The sequence below is a fragment of the Salvelinus alpinus genome, chromosome 1, assembly GCF_045679555.1.
Source record: "Salvelinus alpinus chromosome 1, SLU_Salpinus.1, whole genome shotgun sequence".
In the NCBI taxonomy this organism is placed as follows: domain Eukaryota; kingdom Metazoa; phylum Chordata; class Actinopteri; order Salmoniformes; family Salmonidae; genus Salvelinus; species Salvelinus alpinus.
In genome coordinates, this window is record NC_092086.1 from 8,538,716 (window position 1) to 8,566,227 (window position 27,512).

Sequence of the window (27,512 nt, forward strand, 5' to 3'; positions counted from 1 at the left end):
AGCAGAGCAGATAGAGAGAGAAAGAGCAGAGGGCAGAGAGAGAGCAGAGAGAGCAAAGAGCAGAGAGAGAGCAGGAAGAGCAGAGCGCAGGGAAAGCAGAGCAGAGATAGAGTGAACTCTGTTGCTATAGTGACCCTGCATCACAACACTCTGTTGTACAATTTGTTTCATTCAATTTCACATATTTAATTGTTTGTATTTCATTTCATATTTGTTTCATGTTTCAACCAGTCGCAGGTTAACGTCAACCTGACAGAGGAAACGTAACATCAATAACCAAACTGTTTTCACAATTAACATGCTTTTCTTGTTTCAAGTATGTTTTATTATGAAAAGTACAATATATCCTTGTATACTTGTACAACTATGGAGCGTATATCCATATATAATTATACAATTTGTTATTCAACATAAAGACAACAAATGATCACATTGGTATTTTAACATTGTCACAATTATAGGAAGACACACATGTGTGTGTGTGTGTGTCCAGTGTGTGTGTGTCCAGTGTGTGTGTGTCCACTGTGTGTGTGTGTGTTTCTCCAGTGTGTGTGTCCAGTGTCAGTGTGTGTGTGTGTCTTTGTCGAATGTGTGTGTGTGTGTGTGTGTGTGTGTGTGTGTCAAGTGTGTGTGTGTGTACAGCGTGTGTGTGTGTGTGTGTCTGTCCAGTGTGTGTGTGTGTGTGTGTGTTCATTGTGTGTTTGTCCAGTGTGTGTGTGTGTGTGTGTGTGTATTAGTCCAGTGTGTGTGTGTCAAGTGTGTGTGTGTGTGTGTCCAGTGTGTCTGTGTGTGTGTGTCCAGTGTCTGTGTGTGTGTGTGTGTGTGTGTGTGTGTGTGTGTGTGTGTCAAGTGTGTGTGTGTGTGTCCAGTGTGTGTCTGTCTGTCCAGTGTGTGTGTGTCTGTCCAGTGTGTGCGTGTGTGTGTGTGTCCAGTGTGTGTGTGTGTGTCCAGTGTGAGTGTGTGTGTGTGTCCAGTGTGTGTGTGTGTGTGTGTCCAGTGTGTGTGTGTGTGTGTCCAGTGTGTGTGTCCAGTGTGTGTGTCCAGTGTGTGTGTCTGTGTCCAGTGTGTGTGTGTGTGTGTCCAGTGTGTGTGTGTGTTTGTCCAGCGTGTGTGTGTGTCAGGTTAATATTTACAGGGACACTGAGTCGCCATCATCCCAAAGCCTAAACCCTGGATAGAGGGGCTCAGTGAATGTGGAGGTGAATGTGATCAGGTGGGTCAGTGTGTCAGAGGAGGCTCTATAGAAGGACAGAGTGCCGGCTGGCCAGTCCAGATACACTCCTACTCTGTGGGAGCCGGAGGAGGGGACGGCTATGGTAGTGGGATTATGATTGTGCCAGGCAGAGTAACTGTTGTTAGTGTAGATCAGACTCCAGGACTTGTCATTGGCTCCAAGACAACAGTCATTAACCCATCCTCTCCTGCTGATTCCTTTATATGTCACTCCTATATCAACCCTTCTCCCACTCCACTCTACCTCCCAGTAACAGCGCCCAGTCAGACCCTCTCTACACAGCACCTGGTACCAGCCCTCAAATCTCTCTGGGTGATCAGGATACGGCTGCTTCTCTCTCCTACATGTCACCTTTCTGTTCTCCTCAGACAGAGAGAGGCGTCTGTTTACTGTGTTTGGGTCCAGTGTGAGATCACAGACATCTGATGGATGAAACCAGACACAATATTAGAAATCATCATCATTCACATTAGAATGTTAACTCACTTTTTACTAATTCATTTAATAATGTAGATGTTTCTAGGTATCAAAAGGAGAAGTGAAGGTAACTTGAGACTTGTTGAATGATCATATGTTATACTGTCTGGTAATGTAAAACACACTTATTCCCATTAATTACACACACACACACACCACACACACACACACACACACAGCAACTCTTTGTAAACGTTGGTGTCCCTGATTTCTGCTTCTGTAGAACTACAGCTGATATTTAATATGACCAAGTAAGTAATGATGGTGGTCTTTGACTTTGACTTAACTTGAATTAAGACTTATTCTTAGTCATATTCTTCACAGCAGTCAACACTCACATTTTCTAATCCCAGGTTTCATTCTGTTCTCTCCACCATGTTCCACACTGTAGCGGTAAGCAGAAGAACAGACAGTCATTGAGGGATACACTTGAACACACACACACACACACACACACACACACACACACACACACAGTCAACATATAACTTTGTCCAGGTGGTGGTCAGAATGTTTGTCTTAACTAGCCTGATAAGTCAAACATGTCTGATATGAACATTGACATAAACTCTCTACATACTTGAGTTTCTCCAGTCTGCAGTGTGGATCCTCCAGTCCAGCAGAGAGCAGTCTGACTCCTGAGTTTCCTAGGTGATTGTAGCTCAGGTCCAGCTCTCTCAGGTGTGAGGGGTTTGACCTCAGAGCTGAGACCAGAGAAGCACAGCCTTCCTCTGTGACTAGACAGCCTGACAGCCTGCAAAGAGTCAAATCATATTAAAATCACACTGCTATTCTTTGGTGGTGAAAATAGTGGCAGTATATTTATTCAACATTTTCAGATACATCAGTGTCCTGAAACCTGCCATATCTATTCATAAACGGATGTTTCATTATTAGAAATGACAAATTATCAAAGTGTTGCTTGTAGAGAGAAAAATGTATAGTACAAATATTTGAGTAGACTGACCAGACCAGTTTAAAAAGCAGTATCAGTCAAAAGACAGACAGTGAGGTATCAGATTTAGATTGTATTGAGTATACAGTCCACACCATATCTATTTTGACAGTGAAGCTAACATTTTAAATGTGGCTCTATACTCCAACATTTTGGATTTCAGATCAAATGTTTCATATGAGGTGACAGTATATAATGTCACCTTTTATTTGAGGATATTTTAATACATATCTGTTTCACCATTTAGAAATGAAAGCACTTTATGTATCTAGTCCCCCCATACTTTGATAATTTGAAGAAGTCGTAAATATTCTGATCAATTTACTTATAGTGTATTAAAGTAGTCAACAGTGTAGTATTTGGTTCCAAACTCATTGGTTGCATTTGCAGTTTGTTTTGGTTGTGTTTCGCCCAATAGTAACTGAACTGTGGATGATGACAGATCTGAATCAGGAAACTAAGAGTTGGTTTAAACAGATCTGAATCAGGAAACTAAGAGTTGGTTTAAACAGATCTGAATCAGGACACTAAGAGTTGGTTTGAACAGATCTGAATCAGGAAACTAAGAGTTGGTTTAAACAGATCTGAATCGGGAAACTAAGAGTTGGTTTAAACAGATCTGAATCGGGAAACTAAGAGTTGGTTTAAACAGATCTGAATCAGGAAACTAAGAGTTGGTTTAAAAAGATCTGAATCAGGAAACTAAGAGTTGGTTTGGACAAATCTGAATCAGGAAACTAAGAGTTGGTTTGAACAGATCTGAATCAGGATACTAAGAGTTGGTTTGGACAGAACTGAATCAGGAAACTAAGAGTTGGTTTGATCAGATCTGAATCAGGAAACTAAGAGTTGGTTTAAACAGATCTGAATCAGGAAACTAAGAGTTGGATTGAACAGATCTGAATCAGGAAACTAAGAGTTGGTTTAAACAGATCTGAATCAGGAAACTAAGAATTAGTTTAAACAGATCTGAATCAGGAAACTAAGAATTAGTTTAAACAGATCTGAATCAGGAAACTAAGAATTAGTTTAAACAGATCTTAATCTGTTTAAAGATAGAACTGCCAAAGGGGGTGGAGTTGCAATCTACTGTAGAGACAGCCTGCAGAGTTCTGTCCTACTATCCAGGTCTGTAACCAAACAATTCGAGCTTCTACTTTTAAAAATCCACCTTTCCAGAAACAAGTCTCTCACCGTCGCCGCTTGCTATAGACCACCCTCTGCCCCCAGCTGTGCCCTGGACACCATATGTGAACTGATTGCCCCCCATCTATCTTCACAGCTCGTGCTGCTAGGTGACCTAAACTGGGACATGCTTAACACCCCGGTTATCCTACAATCTAAGCTTGATGCCCTCAATCTCTCACAAATTGTCAATGAACCCACCAGGTACAACCCCAAATCCGTAAACACGGGCACCCTCAACAATATCATCCTAACCAACTTGCCCTCCAAATACACCTCTGCTGTTTTCAACCAAGATCTCAGCGATCACTGCCTCATTGCCTGCATCCGTAACGGGTCTGCGGTCAAACGACCAACCATCATCACTATCAAACGCTCCCTAAAACACTTCAGCGAGCAGGCCTTCCTAATCGACCTGGCCCGGGTATCCTGGAAGGCTATTGACCTCATCCCGTCAGTAGAGGATGCCTGGTCATTCTTTAAAAGTGCCTTCCTCACCATCTTAAATAAGCATGTCCCTTTCAAAAAATTTCGAACCAGGAACAGATGGTTCTCTCCCTTGGTTCTCTCCAGACCTGACTGCCCTTGACCAGCACAAAAACATCCTGTGCCATTCTGCATTAGCATCGAATAGCCCCCGTGATATGCAACTTTTCAGGGAAGTCAGGAACAAATATACACAGGCAGTTAGGAAAGCTAAGGCTAGCTTTTTCAAGCAGAAATTTGCATCCTGTAGCACAAACTCAAAAAAGTTCTGGGACACTGTAAAGTCCATGGAGAATAAGAGCACCTCCTCCCAGCTGCCCACTGCACTGAGGCTAGGAAACACTGTCACCACGATAAATCCACTATAATTGAAAATTTCAATAATCATTTTTCTACGGCTGGCCATGCTTTCCACCTGGCTAATCCTACCCCGGTCAACAGTCCTGCACCCCCCACAGCAACTCGCCCAAACCTTTCCTATTTCTCCTTCACCCAAATCCAAATTGCTGGTGTTCTTAAAGAACTGCAAGACCTCTACAAATCAGCCTGGCTAGACAATCTGGACCCTCTCTTTCTAAAATGATCTGCTGAAATTGTTGCAACCACAATTACTAGCCTGTTCAACCTCTATTTCGTATCGTCTGAGATTCCCAAAGATTGGAAAGCTGCCGCAGTCATCCCCGTCTTCAAAGGGGGAGACACTCTAGACCCAAATTGCTACAGACCTATTACTATCCTGCCCTGCCTCTCTAAGGTCTTCGAAAGCCAAGTTAATAAACAGATTACCGACCACTTCGAATCTCACCGTACCTTTTTCGCTATGCAATCTGGTTTCAGAGCTGGTCATGGGTGCACCTCAGCCACGCTCAAGGTCCTAAACGATATCATAACCGCCATCGATAAGAGACATTACTGTGCAGCAGTATTCATCGACCTGGCCAAGGCTTTCGACTCTGTCAATCACCACATTCTTATTGGCAGACTCAACAGCCTTGGTTTTTCAAATGATTTCCTCGCCTGGTTCACCAACTACTTCTCTGATAGAATTCAGTGTGTCAAATTGGAGGGCCTGTTGTCCGGACCTCTTGCAGTCTCTATGTGGGTGCCACAGGGTTCAATTCTCGGGACGACTCTTTTCTCTGTATATATCAAGGATGTCGCTATCGCTGCTGTTGATTCTCTGATCCACCTCTACGCAGATGACACCATTCTGTATACTTCTGGCCAACTGATCACTGCCCGCACCCGCCCGACCGTACAGCATCACTCCTCTGGACGGCTCTGATTTAGAATATGTGGACAACTACAAATACCTAGGTTTTTGGTTAGACTGTGAACTCTCCTTCCAGACTCACATTAAGCATCTCCAATCCAAAATTAAATCTAGAATCGGCTTCCTATTTCGCAACAAAGCATCCTTCACTCATGCAGCCAAACATACCCTCGTAAAACTGACCATCCTACCAATCCTCGACTTCGGCGATGTCATTTACAAAATAGCCTCCAACACTCTACTCAACAAATTGGATGCAGTTTATCACAGTGCTATCCGTTTTGTCACCAAAGCCCCATATATTACCCACCACTGCGACCTGTACGCTCTCGTTGGCTGGCCATCGCTTCATACTCGTCGCCAAACCATCTGGCTCCAGGTCATCTACAAGTCTCTGCTAGGTAAAGCCCCGCCTTATCTCAGCTCACTGGTCACCATAGCAGCACCCACTCGTAGCACGCGCTCCAGCAGGTATTTTTCACTGGTCACCCCCAAAGCCAATTCCTCATTTGGCCGCCTCTCCTTCCAGTTCTCTGCTGCCAATGACTGGAACAAACTGCAAAAATCTCTGAAGCTGGAGACTCATAACTCCCTCACTAGCTTTAAGCACCAGCTGTCAGAGCAGCTCACAGATCACTGCACCTGTACATAGCCCATCTGTAAATAGCCCATCTATCTACCTCATCCCCATACTGTATTTATGTATTTATCTTGCTCCTTTGCACCCCAGTATCTCTACTTGCACATTCATCTTCTGTACATCTACCAGTCCAGTGTTTAAATGCTATAATGTAATTACTTCGCCACCATGGCCTATTTATTGCCTTAACTCCCTTATCTTACCTCATTTGCACTCACTGTATATAGACTTTTTGTTTTCTTTTGTTCTACTGTATTATTGACTATGTTTTGTTTATTCCATGTGTAACTCTGTGTTGTTGTATGTGTCGAATTGCTATGCTTTATCTTGGCCAGGTCGCAGTTGCAAATGAGAATTTGTTCTCAACTAGCTTACCTGGTTAAATAAAGGTGAAATAAAAATAATTAAAAATAATATGCGTGAGAAAGTTAGACGCTACAACAAAACATGCTAACCTCTCACCATTACCAATAACAGAGGCTACAACAAAACATGCTAACCTCTCACCATTACCAATAACAGAGGCTACAACAAAACATGCTAACCTCTCACCATTACCAATAACAGAGGCTACAACAAAACATGCTAACCTCTCACCATTACCAATAACAGAGGCTACAACAAAACATGCTAACCTCTCACCATTAACAATAACAGACGCTACAACAAAACATGCTAACCTCTCACCATTACCAATAACAGAGACTACAACAAAACATGCTAACCTCTCACCATTACCAATAACAGAGGCTACAACAAAACATGCTAACCTCTCACCATTACCAATAACAGAGACTACAACAAAACATGCTAACCTCTCACCATTAACCTCAAATAAAAGGTGACATTCTGTACTGTCACCTAATATGAAACATTCTACCTCAAATCCAAAATGCTGGAGCATAGCACCAAATGTAAAACTGTAAGCTTCACTGTCCAAACACATATGTTGTGGACTATGTGTGTCTGGTAAACACATGTGGATCTGGTGAACAGTTATCACTTGTTGACCAACTACAGGAATACTGACCTCAGAGTCTCCAGTTTACAGTGGGGATTCCCCAGTCCAGCAGAGAGCAGCTTCACTCCTGAATCCTTCAGGTCATTGTTACTCAGATCCAGCTCTCTCAGGTGTGAGGGGTTTGACTCCAGAGCTGAGACCAGAGAAGCACAGCCTTCCTCTGTGACTCCACAGCCTGACATCCTGCAAAGAGTCAAATCATATTAAAATCACACTGCTATTCTTTGGTGGTGAAAATACCGGCAGAATATTTTTTCAGCATATTCAGATACATCTATGTCCTGAAACCTGCCATATCTATTCATAAATTGATGTTTCATTATTAGAAATTACAATTATCAAAGTATTGCTTGTAGAGAGAAAAATGTATAGTACAAATATTTGAGTAGACTGACCAGACCAGTTTAAAAAGCAGTATCAGTCAAAAGACAGACAGTGAGGTATCAGATTTAGATTGTATTGAGTATACAGTCCACACCATATCTATTTTGACAGTGAAGCTAACATTTTTAATGTGGCTCTATACTCCAACATTTTGGATTTGAGATCAAATGTTTCATATGAGGTGACAGTATATAATGTCACCTTTTATTTGAGGGTATTTTAATACATATCTGTTTAACCATTTAGAAAAAATAAAACACTTAATGTATCTAGTCCCCCCATTTGAAAAAGTCATAAATATTCTGATCAATTTACTTATAGTGTATTAAAGTAGTCAACAGTGTAGTATTTGGTTCCAAACTCATTGGTTGCATTTGCAGTTTGTTTTGGTTGTGTTTTGGGTTGTGTTTTGCCCAATAGTAACTGAAATGTGGATGATGACTGGAGTAATTTTCTGTCTAAGGGAGTAGATAACACATTTCTAAACAATACTAAATTAATCCTGATTATGCCTTGATTAATACAAATCATAAATAAATAATGAATAATAACACTAAGAGTTGGTTTAAACAGATCTGAATCAGGAAACTAAGAGTTGGTTTAAACAGATCTGAATCAGGAAACTAAGAGTTGGTTTAAACAGATCTGAATCAGGACACTAAGAGTTGGTTTAAAAACAGATCTGAATCAGGACACTAAGAGTTGGTTTAAAAACAGATCTGAATCAGGACACTAAGAGTTGGTTTAAAAACAGATCTGAATCAGGACACTAAGAGTTGGTTTGGACAGATCTGTATCAGGAAACTAAGAGTTGGTGAGAACAGATCTGAATCAGGAAACTAAGAGTTGGTTTGAACAGATCTGAATCAAGAAACTAAGAGTTGGTTTAAACAGATCTGAATCAGGAAACTAAGAGTTGGTTCAAACAGATCTGAATCAGGAAACTAAGAGTTGGTTTAAACAGATCTGAATCAGGAAACTAAGAGATGGTTTGAACAGATCTGAATCAGGACACTAAGAGTTTATTTAGCTTTTTGGCCATCAAGGAAAACGGTATGTCTGGCGCAAACCCAACACCTCTCATTACCCCGAGAACATCATCCCCACAGTGAAGCATGGTGGTGGCAGCATCATGCTGTGGGTTTGTTTTTCCATCAGCAGGGACTGGGAAACTGGTTAGAATTGAAGGAATGATGGATGGCGCTAAATACAGGGAAATTATGGAGGCAAACCTGTTTCAGTCTACCAGAGATTTTGAGACTGCTAAAGCAACACTCGAGTGGTTAACTTGTTAAGGACAGGGGGTGCTGTTTTCACTTTTGGGGAAAATCGTATCCAATTTAAACGGCCTCGTACTCAATTCTTGCTCGTACAATATGCATATTTGTAATGGTGTTCCTCCTCCTCTTCATACGAAGAGGAGTAGTGATTTGACCAAGGCGCAGCGGGTTGTGAATACATAATGAAACGATTTATTTAAACAAAACCGAAAACACGACGAACACTTGAATAGAAACAAAATAACAAAACGAAAGTAGACAGACCTGGACGACGAACTTACATGAAACACGAAGAACACACGAACAGGAAAATGACTACACAAAATGACGAACGCACGAAACAGTCCCGTATGGTGTAACATAGACACAGACACAGGAGACAACCACCCACAACAAACAATGTGAAACAACCTACCTTAATATGACTCTCAATCAGAGGAAACGTCAAACACCTGCCTCTAATTGAGAGCCATACCAGGCAACCCAAAACCAACATAGAAACAGAAAACATAGACTGCCCACCCAACTCACGTCCTGACCAACTAACACATACAAAAACTAACAGAAAATAGGTCAGGAGCGTGACATAACCCCCCCCTTAAGGTGCGAACTCCGGGTGCACCAGCACAAAGTTTAGGGGAGGGTCTGGGTGGGCATCTGACCACGGTGGTGGTTCAGGCTCTGGGCGAGGTCCCCACACACCATAGTCAATCCCAGCTTCCGTTTCCCCCTACGACTGACCACCCTCCTATTCCACCCACTTAATTTCCTGGGTAACATCGAGACAAGGGGCAGCACCGGGATAAGGTAGTTCAGAACAGAGATATAGCACAGGACAGAGAGGTAGGTCAGGATAGAGAGGTAGCTCAGGATAGAGGGGCAACTCCGGACTGAAGGGCAGCTCCGGACAGAGAGACAGCTCTGGACTGAGGGGCAGTTCTGGATAAATGGCCGCTCTGGGCTGAGGGGCAGCTCATGACTGGCTGATGGCTCTGGAAGCTCATGGCTAGCTGACAGCTCTGGACGCTCATGGCTGGCTGACGGCTCTGGATGCTCATGGCTGGCTGACGGCTCTGGATGCTCATGGCTAGCTGACGGCTCTGGCAGATCCTGTCTGGTTGGCGGCTCTGGCAGATCCTGTCTGGTTGGCGGGCTCTGGCAGATCCTGTCTAGTTGGCGGCTCTGGCAGATCCTGTCTGGTTGGCGGCTCTGGCAGATCCTGTCTGGTGAATGGCTCTAGCGGCTCCTGACTGACTAACGGCTCTGACGGCTCGGGACAGACGGGCCCAGATGGCTCAGATGGCGCTGCGGAGACGGATGGCTCAGACTGATCCTGTCTAGCGGAAGGCTTTGGCTGCTCCTGTCTGGCGGAAGGCTCTAGCGGCTCCAGTCTGGCGGAAGGCTCTGTAGGCTCATGGCAGACGGGCGGCTTTGCAGGCTCATGGCAGACGGGCAGTTCATGCGGCGCTTGGCAGGCGGACAGTTCAGGCGCCGTTGGGCAGACGGCAGACTCTGGCCGGCTGAGACGCACTGTAGGCCTGGTGCGTGGTGCCGGAACTGGAGGCACCGGACTGGAGACACGCACTTCAAGCCTAGTGCGGGGAGCAGGGACAGGGCACACTGGACTCTCAAAGCGTACCATTTGCCTGGTGCGTGGTACCGGCACTGGTGGCACCGGGCTGAGGGCACGCACATCAGGACGAGTACGGGGAGAAGGAACAGTGTGTACAGGGCTCTGGAGACGCACAGGTGGCTTAGTGCGTGGTGCCGGAACTGGAGGCACTGGGCTGGAGACACGCACCATAGGAAGAGTGCGTGGAGGAGGTACAGGGCTCTGGAAACGCACTGGAAGCCTGGTGCGTGGAGTAGGCACTGGTGGTACTGGGCTGGGGCGGGGAGGTAGCGCCGGAAATACCGGACCATGCAAGCGTACTGGCTCCCTTGAGCATTGAGCCTGCCCAACCTTACCTGGTTGAATGCTCCCCGTCGCCCGACCAGTGCGGGGAGGTGGAATAACCCGCACCGGGCTATGTAGGCGAACCGGGGACACCATGCGTAAGGCTGGTGCCATGTAAGCCGGCCCAAAGAGACGTACTGGTGGCCAAATATGTAGAGCCGGCTTCATGACATCCGGCTCAACGCTCAATCTAGCCCTACCAGTGCGGGGAGGTGGAATAACCCGCACTGGGCTATGCACACGTACAGGAGACACCGTGCGCTCTACTGCGTAACACGGTGTCTGCCCGTACTCCCGCTCTCCACGGTTAGCCTGAGAAGTGGGCGCAGGTCTCCTACCTGCCCTTGGCCCACTACCTCTCAGCCCCCCCCCAATAAATTTTTGGGTAGTACTCACGGGCTTTTCGGGCTTCCGTGCTAGACGCGTCCCCTCATAACGCCGGTTCCCTTCTCCGGTTGCCTCTGCTCTCCTCAGTGCCTCCAGCTGTTCCCATGGAAGGTGATCCCTTCCAGCTCGGATCTCCTCCCATGTGTAGCAACCTTTTCCATTCAAAACATCCTCCCATGTCTATTCCTCCTTCTTGCGTTGTCCCTTCCTCCCGTTACACCGCTGCTTGGTTCTGGTTATTTGGTGGGTGGTTCTGTAACGGTGTTCCTCCTCCTCTTCATACGAAGAGGAGGAGTAGTGATTTGACCAAGGCGCAGCGGGTTGTGAATACATAATGAAATTATTTATTTAAACAAAACCGAAAACACGACGAACACTTGAATAGAAACAAAATAACAAAACGAAAGTAGACAGACCTGGACGACGAACTTACATGAAACACGAAGAACACACGAACAGGAAAATGACTACACAAAATGACGAACGCACGAAACAGTCCCGTATGGTGTGACACAGACACAGGAGACAACCACCCACAACAAACAATGTGAAACAACCTACCTTAATATGACTCTCAATCAGAGGAAACGTCAAACACCTGCCTCTAATTGAGAGCCATACCAGGCAACCCAAAACCAACATAGAAACAGAAAACATAGACTGCCCACCCAACTCACGTCCTGACCAACTAACACATACAAAAACTAACAGAAAATAGGTCAGGAACGTGACAATATTATTATTAATATTGGATAGAAAACACTCTCTAGTTTCTGAAACAGTTCTAATTATTTCTCTAAGTGAAACAGAACTCTTTTTACAGCCCTTTTCCTATCCGGAAGTGAGATTTCCAAAAGCGAGGTCTCTCTTCAAGAGCTTGTCTATAAAAGGGCATGTCACTTATGACTGTAGAAACACGTCATACACCTTCCCCTGGTTGTCATGCGGAAGTGAGAGAAGAAATGAGGCGATTATCTCGTTCAGGGATTGCATACAACCTCTTGGAGTGAGAGGACCGTCATAATTTTTTTTTGGAAGGCGCGAACTTGGACCTGGAATCGCCTCCTGGAAAACCGTCGTTATAGTTGAATATGATCTCCGGCTTCGATTTTTTTTGATACATGTCACAATATCATCCTAAAGTATGTTTTTTCAATATAGTTTAATTATATTATTGAAATTTATTCGGGACTTTAGACGTGATGCGTTGGAGGATTTTTTTCAAGAAGGAGAGGTTAGCGCCGCATGGCCAGTGTGCTTGCTACTTCAAGAGGGAAATAGTTCGTTTTGGATCCAAACAAATACTCTTCTGAACAAAGGACCCCTTGTACAACATTCTGATGGAAGATCAACAAAGATAAGGACCCAATTTGGGATGCTATTTCATATATCTGTCGAACTGTGCTATCGCTACCGTTTGCATTGAATCAATGTTGTTGTGTGATAGCTATTGTAGTAAGCTAATATAACGATATACTGTGTTTTCGCTGTAAAACACTTCAAAAATCGGAAATATTGGCTTTATTCACAAGATCTTTGTCTTTCATTTGCTATCCACCATATATTTCTCTGAAATGTTTTATGATGAGTAATTAGGTAGTTGACGTTGGTGTCTGTATTTACTCTGACTACTCCCGTGCTATTTCTGACTGTAGCTATGATGGCAGCTATGATGGTAGCAGTAATGTAAAACTGATTTATAGCTCAAATATGCACATTTTTTGAACAAAACATAGATTTATTGTGTAACATGTTATAGGACTGTCATCTGAGGGAGTTGTTTCTAGGTTAGTTAGGTTGGTACTAGGTTAGTTAGGTTGGCTTTGTGCATGCTACCTGCTGTGAAAAATGGTGCTGTGAAAAATGTCTGTCCTCTTTTGTATTTGGTGGTGAGCTAACATAAATATACGTGGTGTTTTTGCTGTAATACATTTAAAAAATCGGACATGTTGGCTGGATTAACAAGATGTTTATCTTTCAAATGCTGTATTGGACTTGTTAATGTGTGAAAGTTAAATATTTCTAAAAAAAAAAAATTTGAATTTCGCGCTCTGCCTTTTCAGTGGAATGTGGGAGGAGTTCCGCTAGCGGAACGCAGGAGCCAGACAGGTTAAAAGGGAAAAATGTAAATGTCTTGGAATGGTCAAGTCAAAGCATAGACCTCAATCCAATTGAGAATCTGTGGAATGACTTACAGATTGCGGTACACCAGCGGAGCACATCCAACTTGAAGGAGCTGGAGCAGTTTTGCCTTGAAAAATGGTCAAACATCCCAGTGGCTAAATGTGCCAAGTTTATAGAGACAAACCCCAAGAGACCTGCAGCTCTAATTGCTGCAAAAGTTGGTTCTACAAAGTATTGACTTTTGGGGTGAACAGTTATGTACACTCAAGGTCTTTTCTTTTTTATGTATTGGTTGTTTAACAATAAAAAATATTTTGCATCTTCAAAGTGGTAGGCATGTTGTGTAAATCAACTGATACAAACCCCCAAAACATCTATTTTAATTACAGGTTTTTAGGCAACAAAATAGGAAAAATGCCAAGGGGGGTGAAAACTTTTGCAAGCCACTGTACAAACATAAATATGTATGTGAAAGGTGACATTCTGTACTGTCATCTAATATGAAACATTATATCTCAAATCCAACATGCTGGAGCATAGCACCAAATGTAAAACTGTAAGCTTCACTGTCCAAACACATATGTTGTGGACAATGTGTGTCTGGTAAACACATGTGGATCTGGTGAACAGTTATCACTTGTTGACCAACTACAGGAATACTGACCTCAGAGTCTCCAGTTTACAGTGGGGATTCCCCAGTCCAGCAGAGAGCAGCTTCACTCCTGAATCCTTCAGGTCATTGTTACTCAGATCCAGCTCTCTCAGGTGTGAGGGGTTTGACTTCAGAGCTGAGACCAGAGAAGCACAGCCTTCCTCTGTGACTCCACAGCCTGACAGCCTGACAAAGAGATCATCATGACTTCACAAACACACTGTTCATTTAACACCAGTAGTGTAGAAGGACAATGGCAGATGCATTTGGTTTATTCTCTCAAACAACATATAGATTCATCTTCCGTCTCCTAGAATTGTATGGTCATTTTGTTATACTAATGTGAAAATCAATGCACTGATTCAATATGTTATTCAATATAATGATCAATGAACCCTTTTGTAAGTGTGATTGATATGTGATAATGAACATAGAATATCCAGTTCATTAACTGTAACAACCCCAGCTTCCTGTGGTGAAACGACTGCTGTGCAAGGTATTGGGCAACAGCTTTTGTCCTGTGTGTGTGTGTCCAGTGTGTGTGTGTTTGTGAGTCCAGCGTGTGTGTGTGTGTGTCTATTGTGTGTGTGTGTCTATTGTGTGTGTGTTTGTCTAGTGTGTGTGTCCACTCTGAGTGTGAGAGGACACACACACACACAGTAACATATAACTTTGTCCAAGTGGTGGTCAGAATGTTTGTCTTAACTAGCCTGATAAGTCAAACATGTCTGATATGAACATTGACATAAACCCTCTACATACTTGAGTTTCTCCAGTCTGCAGTGTGGATCCTCCAGTCCAGCAGAGAGCAGTCTGACTCCTGAGTCTCCTGGGTGATTGTAGCTCAGGTCCAGCTCTCTCAGGTGTGAGGGGTTTGACCTCAGAGCTGAGACCAGAGAAGCACAGCCTTCCTCTGTGACTAGACAGCCTGACAGCCTGCAAAGAGTCAAATCATATTAAAATCACACTGCTATTCTTTGGTGGTGAAAATAGTGGCAGTATATTTTTTTAACATATTCAGATACATCAGTGTCTTGAAACCTGCCATATCTATTCATAAATGAATGTATCATTATTAGAAATGACAAAATATCAAAGTGTTGCTTGCAGAGAGAAAAATGTATAGTACAAATATTTGAGTAGACTGACCAGACCAGTTTAAAAAGCAGTATCAGTCAAAAGACAGACAGTGAGGTATCAGATTTAGATTGTATTGAGTATACAGTCCACACCATATCTATTTTGACAGTGAAGCTAACATTTTAAATGTGGCTCTATACTCCAACATTTTGGATTTCAGATCAAATGTTTCATATGAGGTGACAGTATATAATGTCACCTTTTATTTGAGGGTATTTTAATACATATCTGTTTCACCATTTAGAAATGAAAGCACTTTATGTATCTAGTCCCCCTATTTGAAGAAGTCATAAGTATTCTGACCAATTTACTTATAGTGTATTAAAGTAGTCAAAAGTGTAGTATTTGGTTCCAAACTCATTGGTTGCATTTGCAGTTTGTTTTGGTTGTGTTTTGGGTTGTGTTTTGCCCAATAGTAACTGAACTGTGGATGATGACTGGAGTAATTTTCTGTCTAAGGGAGTAGATAACACGTTTCTAAACAATACTAAATTAATCCTGATTATGCCTTGATTAATACAAATCATAAATAAATAATGAATAATAACACTAAGAGTTAGTTTAAACAGATCTGAATCAGGATACTAAGAGTTGGTTTAACTTCTTGCAACTATAGGGGGTGCTGTTCCGCATTAGCATATTTGTGTCTCCAAATTAAACTGCCTCGTGCTAAATTCTTGATCGTACAATATGCATATTATTGTTATTATTGGATAGAAAACACCTTCTAGTTTCTATAGAAGTTGGAATTTTGTCTCTGAGTGGTACAGAACAATTTCTACAGCACTTTTCATGACAGGGTTCAGATTTCAGAAATTTTTACCTCTGATCTGGGGTCTGTTTTTAAGGCGACAGTGAATGCTATGAAGAAACCGACACTGCCTACGTCTTCCTCTGGGTGTCTGTACGTCATCACGTTTTCAATGAAATCGATGGGACGTTCACAGCCATTATAAAAGACGAAAATGTACAGAGACCCCCCTTTCTCATTGTGCGCCTGAAGCGTAAAGGACATCGGACCTGCCTCGTTCCAAATCGTTTTCTAACCAGCAATATTTCTCCGGTCATGTTTTCAGTCGTTATAGTTGTTAAAAACATCATAATGTATTTAATTTGAACCGTTTTATAGCAATTTATATCCGTTTAGTGCGATTTTGAGGAATTTCTTTGTTGTGCACTCTGAAAGTTTGGACACGTTTTAGGGTGTCGGTCGTTGGTGGTGGACATTTCGAAGGACAGAGGACATCTATCGACCAAAAGACGTTTATAACATAGAAAGGATACATTGCCCAAGAATCTGATGGAAGAACAGCTCAAAGTAAGCAATATTTAATATGATAAATCGTGTTTCTGTCGAAATATTTTAAACGCATATTTCGCCATTTTGTTTGGTATAGCTTCACTTGGCCAACCCTGTATTGAAAAGTAAGGATAATTTAAAAAATGTAAATCAGCGGTTGCATTAAGAACTAATTTGTCTTTCGATTGCTGTCAACCCTGTATTTTTTAGTCAAGTATATGATTAGCTTTCAATTAAACTAGATCACTCTGATAGATGACGTCAGACATATTGAGGCTTGATTTCCTAGTATTTTTATTGTGTAACCACGGTTTTGTATGGCTAAATATGCACCTTTTCGAACAAACTGTATATGTATATTGTAAAATGATGTTACAGGAGTGTCATCGGAAGAATTCTGAGAAGGTTAGTGAAAAAATTAATATATTTTGGCGGTGATTACGTTATAGCGCTCTTTGGCTGGAATCGATGCTCTGGTAACGTTTGCACATGTGGTATGCTAACTTATCGATTTATTGTGTTTTCGCTGAAAAACGCTTAGAAAATCTGAAATATGGTCTGAAATCACAAGAACTGGGTCTTTCCATTGCTATGCTTTGTCTATTTTTATGAAATGTTTTATGATGAGTAAATTGGTCATACACGTTGCTCTATCTAGTAATTCTAGTCGATTTGTGATGGTGGGTGCAATTGTAAACTGTGATTTCTACCTGAAATATGCACTTTTTTCTAACAAAAACTATCCTATACCATGAATATGTTATCAGACTGTCATCTGAAGAGGTTTTTTCTTGGTTAGTGGATATCAATATCTTAGTTGAGCCGAATTGGTGATAGCACCTGAAGGAGTAAGAAACTGATGGAGTTAGAATAGTGGTGTATTTTGCTAACGTGTTTAGCTAATAGATTTACATATTTTGTCTTCCCTGTAAAACATTTTAAAAATCTGAAATGGTGGCTTTATTCACAAGATCTGTATCTTTCATCTGGTGTCTTGGACTTGTGATTTAATGATATTTAGATGCTACTATCTACTTGTGAAGCTATGCTAGGTATGCTAATCAGTGTGTGGGGGGGTGGGGGGTGCTCCCGGACCCGGGGTAGAGGCTCGTTAGAGGTTAAACAGATCTGAATCAGGAAACTAAGAGTTGGTTTGAACAGATCTGAATCAGGAAACTAAGAGTTGGTTAAAACAGATCTGAATCAGGATACTAAGAGTTGGTTTAAACAGATCTGAATCAGGACACTAAGAGTTGGTTTAAACAGATCTGAATCAGGACACTAAGAGTTGGTTTAAACAGATCTGAATCAGGAAACTAAGAGTTGGTTTAAACAGATCTGAATCAGGAAACTAAGAGTTTATTTAGCTTTTTGGCCATCAAGGAAAACGGTATGTCTGGCGCAAACCTAACACCTCTCATCACCCCGAGAACACCATCCCCACAGTGAAGCATGGTGGTGGCAGCATCATGCTGTGGGGATGTTTTTCATCGGCAGGGACTGGGAAACTGGTTAGAATTGAAGGAATGATGGATGGCGCTAAATACAGGGAAATTCTTGAGGGAAACCTGTTTCAGACTTCCAGAGATTTTGAGACTGCTAAAGCAACACTCGAGTGGTTTAAGGGGGGAAAATGTAAATGTCTTGGAATGGTCAAGTCAAAGCACAGACCTCAATCTAATTGAGAATCTGTGGAATGACTTACAGATTGCGGTACACCAGCGGAACCCATCCAACTTGAAGGAGCTGGAGCAGTTTTGCCTTGAAGAATGGTCAAACATCCCAGTGGCTAGATGTGCCAAGCTTATAGAGACAAACCCCAAGAGACATGCAGCTGTAATTGCTGCAAAAGGTGGTTCTACAAAGTATTGACTTTGGGGGGGTGAATAGTTATGCACACTCAAGGTCTTTTCTTTTTTATTTATTGGTTGTTTAAGAATAACAAATATTTAGCATCTTCAAAGTGGTAGGCATGTTGTGTAAATCAACTGATACAAACCCCCAAAACATCTATTTTAATTTCAGGTTTTTAGGAAACAAAATAGGAAAAATGCCAAGTGGAGTGAAAACTTTTGCAAGCCACTGTACATACATAAATATGTATGTGAAAGGTGACATTCTGTACTGTCATCTAATACGAAACATTTTATCTCATATCAAAAATGCTGGTGCATAGCACCAAATTTAAAACAGTAAGCTTCACTGTCCAAACACATATGGTGTGGACTATGTGTGTCTGGTAAACACATGTGGATCTGGTGAACAGTTATCACTTGTTGACCAACTACAGGAATACTGACCTCAGAGTCTCCAGTTTACAGTGGGGATTCCCCAGTCCAGCAGAGAGCAGCTTCACTCCTGAATCCTTCAGGTCATTGTTACTCAGGTCCAGCTCTCTCAGGTGTGAGGGGTTTGACCTCAGAGCTGAGACCAGAGAAGCACAGCCTTCCTCTGTGACTCCACAGCCTGACAGCCTGCAAAGAGTCAAATCATATTAAAATCACACTGCTATTCTTTGGTGGTGAAAATAGTGGCAGTATATATTTTTTAACATATTCAGATATATCAGTGTCTTGAAACCTGTCTTATCTATTCATAAATGAATGTATCATTATTAGAAATGACAAATTATTAAAGTATTGACTGCAGATAGAAACATGTATAGTACAAATATTGGAGTAGACTGACCAGACCAGTTTAAAAAGCAGTATCAGTCAGAAGACAGACAGAGAGGTATCAGATTTAGATTGTATTGAGTTTACAGTCCACACCATATCTATTTTGACAGTGAAGCTAACATTTTAAAAGTGGCTCTATACTCCAACATTTTGGAATTCAGATCAAATGTTTTATATGAGGTGACATTGACACATTTGCAGTTTGTTTGGTTATGTTTTGCCCAATAGAAACTCAATGGTGGATGATGACTGGAGTCATTTTCTTTATAAGTGAGTAGATACCATGTTTCTAAACACTACTAAATTAATCCTGATGATGCCTTGATTAATACAAATCATGAATGAATCATGAATAATAATGAGTGAGAAAGTTACATAGGCTACAACAAAACATGCTAACCTCTCACCATTACCAATAACAGAGGCTACAACAAAACATGCTAACCTCTCACCATTACCAATAACAGAGGCTACAACAAAACATGCTAACCTCTCACCATTACCAATAACAGAGTCTACAACAAAACATGCTAACCTCTCACCATTACCAATAACAGAGGCTACAACAAAACATGCTAACCTCTCACCATTACCAATAACAGAGGCTACAACAAAACATGCTAACCTCTCACCATTACCAATAACAGAGGCTACAACAAAACATGCTAACCTCTCACCATTACCAATAACAGAGGCTACAACAAAACATGCTAACCTCTCACCATTACCAATAACAGAGACTACAACAAAACATGCTAACCTCTCACCATTACCAATAACAGAGGCTACAATAAAACATGCTAACCTCTCACCATTACCAATAACAGAGGCTACAACAAAACATGCTAACCTCTCACCATTACCAATAAGAGAGGCTACAACAAAACATGCTAACCACTCAACATTACCAATAACAGAGGCTACAACAAAACATGCTAACCTCTCACCATTACCAATAACAGAGGCTACAACAAAACATGCTAACATCTCACCATTACCACTAACAGAGGCTACAACAAAACATGCTAACCTCTCAACATTACCAATAACAGAGACTACAACAAAACATGCTAACCTCTCACCATTACCAATAACAGAGGCTACAACAAAACATGCTAACCTCTCAACATTACCAATAACAGAGACTACAACAAAACATGCTAACCTCTCACCATTACCAATAACAGAGGCTACAACAAAACATGCTAACCTCTCACCATTACCAATAACAGAGGCTACAACAAAACATGCTAACCTCTCACCATTACCAATAACAGAGGCTACAACAAAACATGCTAACCTCTCACCATTACCAATAACAGAGGCTACAACAAAACATGCTAACCTCATACCATTACCAATAACAGAGGCTACAACAAAACATGCTAACCTCTCAACATTACCAATAACAGAGGCTACAACAAAACATGCTAACCTCTCACCATTACCAATAACAGAGGCTACAACAAAACATGCTAACCTCTCAACATTACCAATAACAGAGGCTACAACAAAACATGCTAACCTCTCACCATTACCAATAACAGAGGCTACAACAAAACATGCTAACCTCTCACCCTTACCAATAACAGAGGCTACAACAAAACATGCTAACCTCTCACCATTACCACTAACAGAGGCTACAACAAAACATGCTAACCTCTCAACATTACCAATAACAGAGACTACAACAAAACATGCTAACCTCTCACCATTACCAATAACAGAGGCTACAACAAAACATGCTAACCTCTCACCATTACCAATAACAGAGGCTACAACAAAACATGCTAACCTCTCACCATTACCAATAACAGAGACTACAACAAAACATGCTAACCTCTCACCATTACCAATAACAGAGGCTACAACAAAACATGCTAATCTCTCACCATTACCAATAACAGAGGGGGTATGATCCTTGTTCCTCTGTAACTTTCTCATTCATCATTATTCTCTATTCATTCATGATTATTCATAATCATAGTTGCAGCCACATGAATGTAGAAGTGTTCAGAAACATCTTCTATTCTTACTGACAATACAAGTGAAGTGACTCCAAAATGACAGGACATTATTCACCATTCAGTTTCTATTAGGAAAAACATAATCTAAAACTCAACCAAGACAAACTGCAAATGCATTCAACAAGTTAGTAGAATCACAGATATGGGACCAAATACTAAAAGTATGACTACTTTAATACAATATACAGTGGGGAGAACAAGTATTTGATACACTGACGATTTTGCAGGTTTTCCTACTTACAAAGCATGTAGAGGTCTGTAATTTTTATCATAGATACACTTCAACTGTGAGAGACGGAATCTAAAACAAAAATCCAGGAAATCACATTGTATGATTTTTAAGTAATTAATTTGCATTTTATTGCATGACATAAGTATTTGATCACCTACCAACCAGTAAGAATTCCGGGTCTCACAGACCTGTTAGTTTATCTTTAAGAAGCCCTCCTGTTCTCCACTCATTACCTGTATTAACTGCACCTGTTTGAACTCGTTACCTGTATAAAAGACACCAGTCCACACACTCAATCAAACAGACTCCAACCTCTCCACAATGGCCAAGACCAGAGAGCTGTGTAAGGACATCAGGGATCAAATTGTAGACCTGCACAAGGCTGGGATGGGCTACAGGACAATAGGCAAGCAGCTTGGTGAGAAGGCAACAACTGTTGGCGCAATTATTATAAAATGGAAGAAGTTCAAGATGACGGTCAATCACCCTCGGTCTGGGGCTCCATGCAAGATCTCACCTCGTGGGGCATCAATGATCATGAGGAAGGTGAGGGATCAGCCCAGAACTACACGGCAGGACCTGGTCAATGACCTGAAGAGAGCTGGGACCACAGTCTCAAAGAAAACCATTAGTAACACACTACGCCGTCATGGATTAAAATCCTGCAGCGCATGCAAGGTTCCCCTGCTCAAGCCAGCGCATGTCCAGGCCCGTCTGAAGTTTGCCAATGACCATCTGGATGATGCAGAGGAGGAATGGGAGAAGGTCATGTGGTCTGATGAGACAAAAATAGAGCTTTTTGGTCTAAACTCCACTCGCCGTGTTTGGAGGAAGAAGAAGGATGAGTACAACCCCAAGAACACCATCCCAACCGTGAAGCATGGAGTTGGAAACATCATTCTTTGGGGATGCTTTTTTCAAAGGGGACAGGACGACTGCACCGTATTGAGGGGAGGATGGATGGGGCCATGTATCGCGAGATCTTGGCCAACAACCTCCTTCCCTCAGTAAGAGCATTGAAGATGGGTCGTGGCTGGGTCTTCCAGCATGACAACGACCCGAAACACACAGCCAGGGCAACTAAGGAGTGGCTCCGTAAGAAGCATCTCAAGGTCCTGGAGTGGCCTAGCCAGTCTCCAGACCTGAACCCAATAGAAAATCTTTGGAGGGAGCTGAAAGTCCATATTGCCCAGCGACAGCCCCGAAACCTGAAGGATCTGGAGAAGGTCTGTATGAAGGAGTGGGCCAAAATCCCTGCTGCAGTGTGTGCAAACCTGGTCAGGAACTACAGGAAATGTTTGATCTCTGTAATTGCATGTAATGGACAAACACAAAATAGTCCAAATTGGTCAAGAGAAATTTAAAAAAATAACTTCTTTAAAAAATTAAATTAAAAACAGAAAAGTGGTGCATATGTATTCACCCTCTTTGCTATGAAGCCCCTAAATAAGATCTGGTGCAACCAATTACCTTCAGAAGTCACATAATTAGTTAAATAAAGTCCACCTGTGTGCAATCTAAGTGTGACATGATCTGTCACATGATCTCAGTATATATACACCTGTTCTGCAAGGCCCCAGAGTCTACAACACCACTAAGCAAGGGACACCACCAAGCAAGCGGCACCATGAAGACCAAGGAGCTCTCCAAACAGGTCAGGGACAAAGTTGAGGAGAAGTACAGATCAGGGTTGGGTTATAAAAAAATATCTGAAACTTTGAAAATCCCACGGAGCACCATTAAATCCATTATTAAAAAATGGAAAGAATATGGCACCACAACAAACCTGCCAAGAGAGGGAAAACTCATGAACCAGGCAAGGAGGGCATTAATCAGAGGCAACAAAGAGACCAAAGATAACCCTGAAGGAGCTGCAAAGCTCCACAGCGGAGATTGGAGTATCTGTCCATAGGACCACTTTAAGCCGTACACTCCACAGAGCTGGGCTTTACGGAAGTGTGGCCAGAAAAAAATACATTGCTTTAAAGAAAAAAATAAGCAAACACGTTTGGCGTTCGCCAAAAGGCATGTGGGAGACTCCCCAAACATATGGAAGAAGGTACTCTGGTCAGATGAGACTAAAATCGAGCTTTATGGCCATCAAGGAAAACGCTATGTCTGGCGCAAACCCAACACCTCTCATCACCCCGAGAACACCATCCCCACAGTGAAGCATGGTGGTGGCAGCATCATGCTGTGGGGATGTTTTTCATCGGCAGGGACTGGGAAACTGGTTAGAATTGAAGGAATGATGGATGGCGCTAAATACAGGGAAATTCTTGAGGGAAACCTGTTTCAGTCTTCCAGAGATTTTGAGACTGCTAAAGCAACACTCGAGTGGTTTAAGGGGAAACATGTAAATGTCTTGGAATGGTCAAGTCAAAGCATAGACCTCAATCCAATTGAGAATCTGTGGAATGACTTACAGATTGCGGTACACCAGTGGAACCCATCCAACTTGAAGGAGCTGGAGCAGTTTTGCCTTGAAAAATGGTCAAACATCCCAGTGGCTAAATGTGCCAAGCTTATAGAGACATACCCCAAGAGACATGCAGCTGAAATTGCTGTAAAAGGTGACTCTACAAAGTATTGACTTTGGGGGGGTGAATAGTTATGCACACTCAAGTTCTTTTCTTTTTTATTTATTGGTTGTTTAACAATAAAACATATTTTGCATCTTCAAAGTGGTAGGCATGTTGTGTAAATCAACTGATACAAACCCCCAAAACATCTATTTTAATTACAGGTTTTTAGGCAACAAAATAGGAAAAATGCCAAGGGGGGTGAAAACTTTTGCAAGCCACTGTACAAACATAAATATGTATGTGAAAGGTGACATTCTGTACTGTCATCTAATACGAAACATTCTATCTCAAATCCAACATGCTGGGGCATAACACCAAATGTAAAACTGTAAGCTTCACTGTCCAAACACATATGGTGTGGACTATGTGTGCCTGGTAAACACATGTGGATCTGGTGAACAGTTATCACTTGTTGACCAACTACAGGAATACTGACCTCAGAGTCTCCAGTTTACAGTGGGGATTCCCCAGTCCAGCAGAGAGCAGCTTCACTCCTGAATCCTTCAGGTCATTGTTACTCAGGTCCAGCTCTCTCAGGTGTGAGGGGTTTGACTCCAGAGCTGAGACCAGAGAAGCACAGCCTTCCTCTGTGACTCCACAGCCTGACAGCCTGACAAAGAGATCATCATGACTTCACAAACACACTGTTAATTTAACACCAGTAGTGTAGAAGGACAATGGCAGATGCATTTGGTTAATTATCCAAAACAAAATATAGATTCATCTTCCATCCCCTAGAATTGTATGGTCATATTGTTATACTATTGTGAAAATCAATTCATTTTTTCAATATGTTATTCAACATAATATTATATACATAAGAATACATACTTTTCTCTAAACTGAATATTTCTTCCTGATGATTAGTTCTTAAATGTCATTTTCTTTACTCACAGAACAGCTCTGGAGGCTTTGACCACTGGCAGCAGCCTCAAAAGACCTTCCTCTGATCTGGAGTATTTCTTCAGGTCAAACACATCCAGCTCCTTTTCTGAAGTCAGCAACACAAAGACCAGAGCTGACCACTGTGCAGGTGACAGCTTGGGTTTTGAGAGACTTCCTGATCTCAGGTAGCTTTGGATCTCCTCCACTAGAGAATGGTCATTCAGTTCATTCAGACAGTGGAACAGATTGATGCTCCTCTCTGGAGAGGGATTCTCCCTGATCTTCTCCTTGATGTACTTGACTGTTTCTTCATGGGTCTGTGAGCTGCTTCTTGTCTTTGTCAGTAGACTTTGTAAGTGCTTCTGATTGGACTCCAGTGAGAGGCCCAGAAGGAAGCGGAGGAAAAGGTCCAGGTTTCCCGTCTCACTTTGTAAGGCTTTATCAACAGCACTCTTGTAGAAAGTAATTTCAGACTCGTCTCTGAACAGCGCAGAAAGGTACCTGGACGTTGATTGCGGTTCATCCATTAGATTCTCATTGTTGTTGATGAATGAGAGGAACACATATACAGCAGCCAGAAACTCCTGAATGCTCAGATGAACAAAGCAGTACACCTTGTCCTGGTACAGCACACATTCCTCTTTAAAGAGCTGTGTGCACAATCCTGAGTACACTGAGGCTTCATTGACATCAATGCCAGCCTCTTTCAGGTCTTCTTCATAGAAAATCAGATTGCCATTCACAAGCTGTTGAAAAGCCAGTTTTCCCAGTGACAGAATGCTCTCTTGATTCCAGTGTGGACCTGTCTCTTCTTTCCCAAGATACTTTTCATTCTTCTGTTTGGTATGAAACTCCACAAGGTGTGTGTACATCTCAGTCAGAGTCTTGGGCATCTCTTCTCTCTTATGTTTCAGCATGTGTTCAAGGACTGTTGCAGAAATCCAACAGAAGACTGGAATGTGGCACATGATGTGGAGGCTCCTTGATTTCTTTATGTGTGAGATGATTCTGCTGGCCAGGTCCTCATCACTGAATCTCTTCCTGAAGTACTCCTCCTTCTGTGGGTCATTGAACCCTTGTACCTCTGTCACCTGGTCAACACACACTGAAGGGATCTTATTGGCTGCTGCAGGTCGGGTAGTTATCCAGAGGAGAGCAGAGGGAAGCAGATTTCCCTTGATGAGATTTGTCAGCAGAACATCCACTGAGGTTGACTCTGTGACGTCCCAACAGATCTTGTTCTTCTGGAAGTCTAGGGGCAGTCGGCACTCATCCAGACCATCAAAGATGAACAGAACTTTGTACTTGTTGTAGTCTGAGATTCTTGATTGTTTGGTTTCCATTGAGAAGTGATTGAGAAGCTCAATGAAAGTGTGTTTGTCCCCTTTCATCAAATTCAGCTCCCGAAAAGGGAATGAAAATACAAATTGGACATCCTGATTTGCTTTTCCTTCAGCCCAATCCAGAATGAACTTCTGGACAGAGACTGTTTTTCCAATGCCAGCGACTCCCTTTGTCAGCACAGTTCTGATATGTTTGTCTTGTCCAGTTAAGGGTTTGAAGATGTCATTACATTTGACTGCAGTATCTGGTCTTGCTTGTTTCCTGGTTGTTGTCTCAATCTGTCTCAACTCATGTTCATTATTGACCTCTCCTGTTCCACCCTCTGTGATGTAGAGCTCTGTGTAGATCTTATTGAGAAGTGTTGGGTTTCCTTGTTTAGCGATCCCCTCAAATACACATTGAAACTTCTTCTTTAGATTAGATTTGAGTTCACGTTGGCAAATCACAGCAAGTTCATCTGAATGAAGAAATAACACAGAGGATATTAATATTATGTCTATTTTAATGCCTACAGTATTGTAGGACTGTTATAAAGTTTTAAATTATAATAATTTATTCTCTTAACTGACTGTATAAATGTGTAAATGTTTTCATAATGCATTACAGACTGGTGTGACTGATTACATTATTATTGGTATTATTGATGGTATTATTAATGTTTTCTCTCTCCCTCCTCTCTAATCTCTCTCTCTCTCTGTTGCTACAATATCATTGAGTTACACAGCTACTTTAGCTGTACTTTAGCTACAGCTTTTAAATGTTATAAAACAGCATTCAACATGAGGCAGACAGATCTTACATTTCTCCAGTGTGTCAGCAAGCTCCTTCTGGTTCATTTTCCTCAGGATGTGCAGTGTGATCTTCAGAGCCCCCTCTCTGGCACTGCTCTCCTGCTGCTCATCTTCAGTGTCCACCACTTCCTTATCCTTTTTCTGACTCTCAAAGCCTTCTGGGACTTCTGGACTAAGAATCCTCTTGAACATCTTCAGCTCGTTCTTCACAAATGTCATAATATTCTCTTCAAGGAACTGAAATAAATCAAGTAAATAAGTTAAGCAAGAGACAAAATGCTTTCTCATTAACACATTAATGAATGATTGACAGATCAACTTTACTTGAGGTAAACAAAAACAAATGTACATAACAGGACCACATACACTGAATATGGAGGCCAGGTCTGTTTGATGACTCTGAGAAGCCTGACCACTGAGAATCTCTGACTCTGATCTCTCCTGTTGGTTTCTGTGGACAAAACATGAGATTACA

At 42.0% G+C, this 27,512-nt stretch overlaps 1 protein-coding gene across 1 annotated transcript; it reads right to left on the bottom strand.

Annotated features, from left to right (window-relative positions):
- Positions 1–299: 299 nt before the first annotated feature.
- LOC139568363 (NLR family CARD domain-containing protein 3-like) lies at positions 300–27,460 on the bottom strand (the record flags this gene model as incomplete). Its single annotated transcript, XM_071390175.1, has 7 exons — positions 300–1,656; positions 2,050–2,096; positions 2,292–2,465; positions 24,454–24,627; positions 24,912–26,703; positions 27,046–27,274; positions 27,404–27,460. Coding segments are annotated over 7 exons (3,000 nt in total), but the record flags the coding sequence as incomplete, so codon positions are not given.
- Between the last annotated feature and the right edge of the window lie 52 nt (positions 27,461–27,512).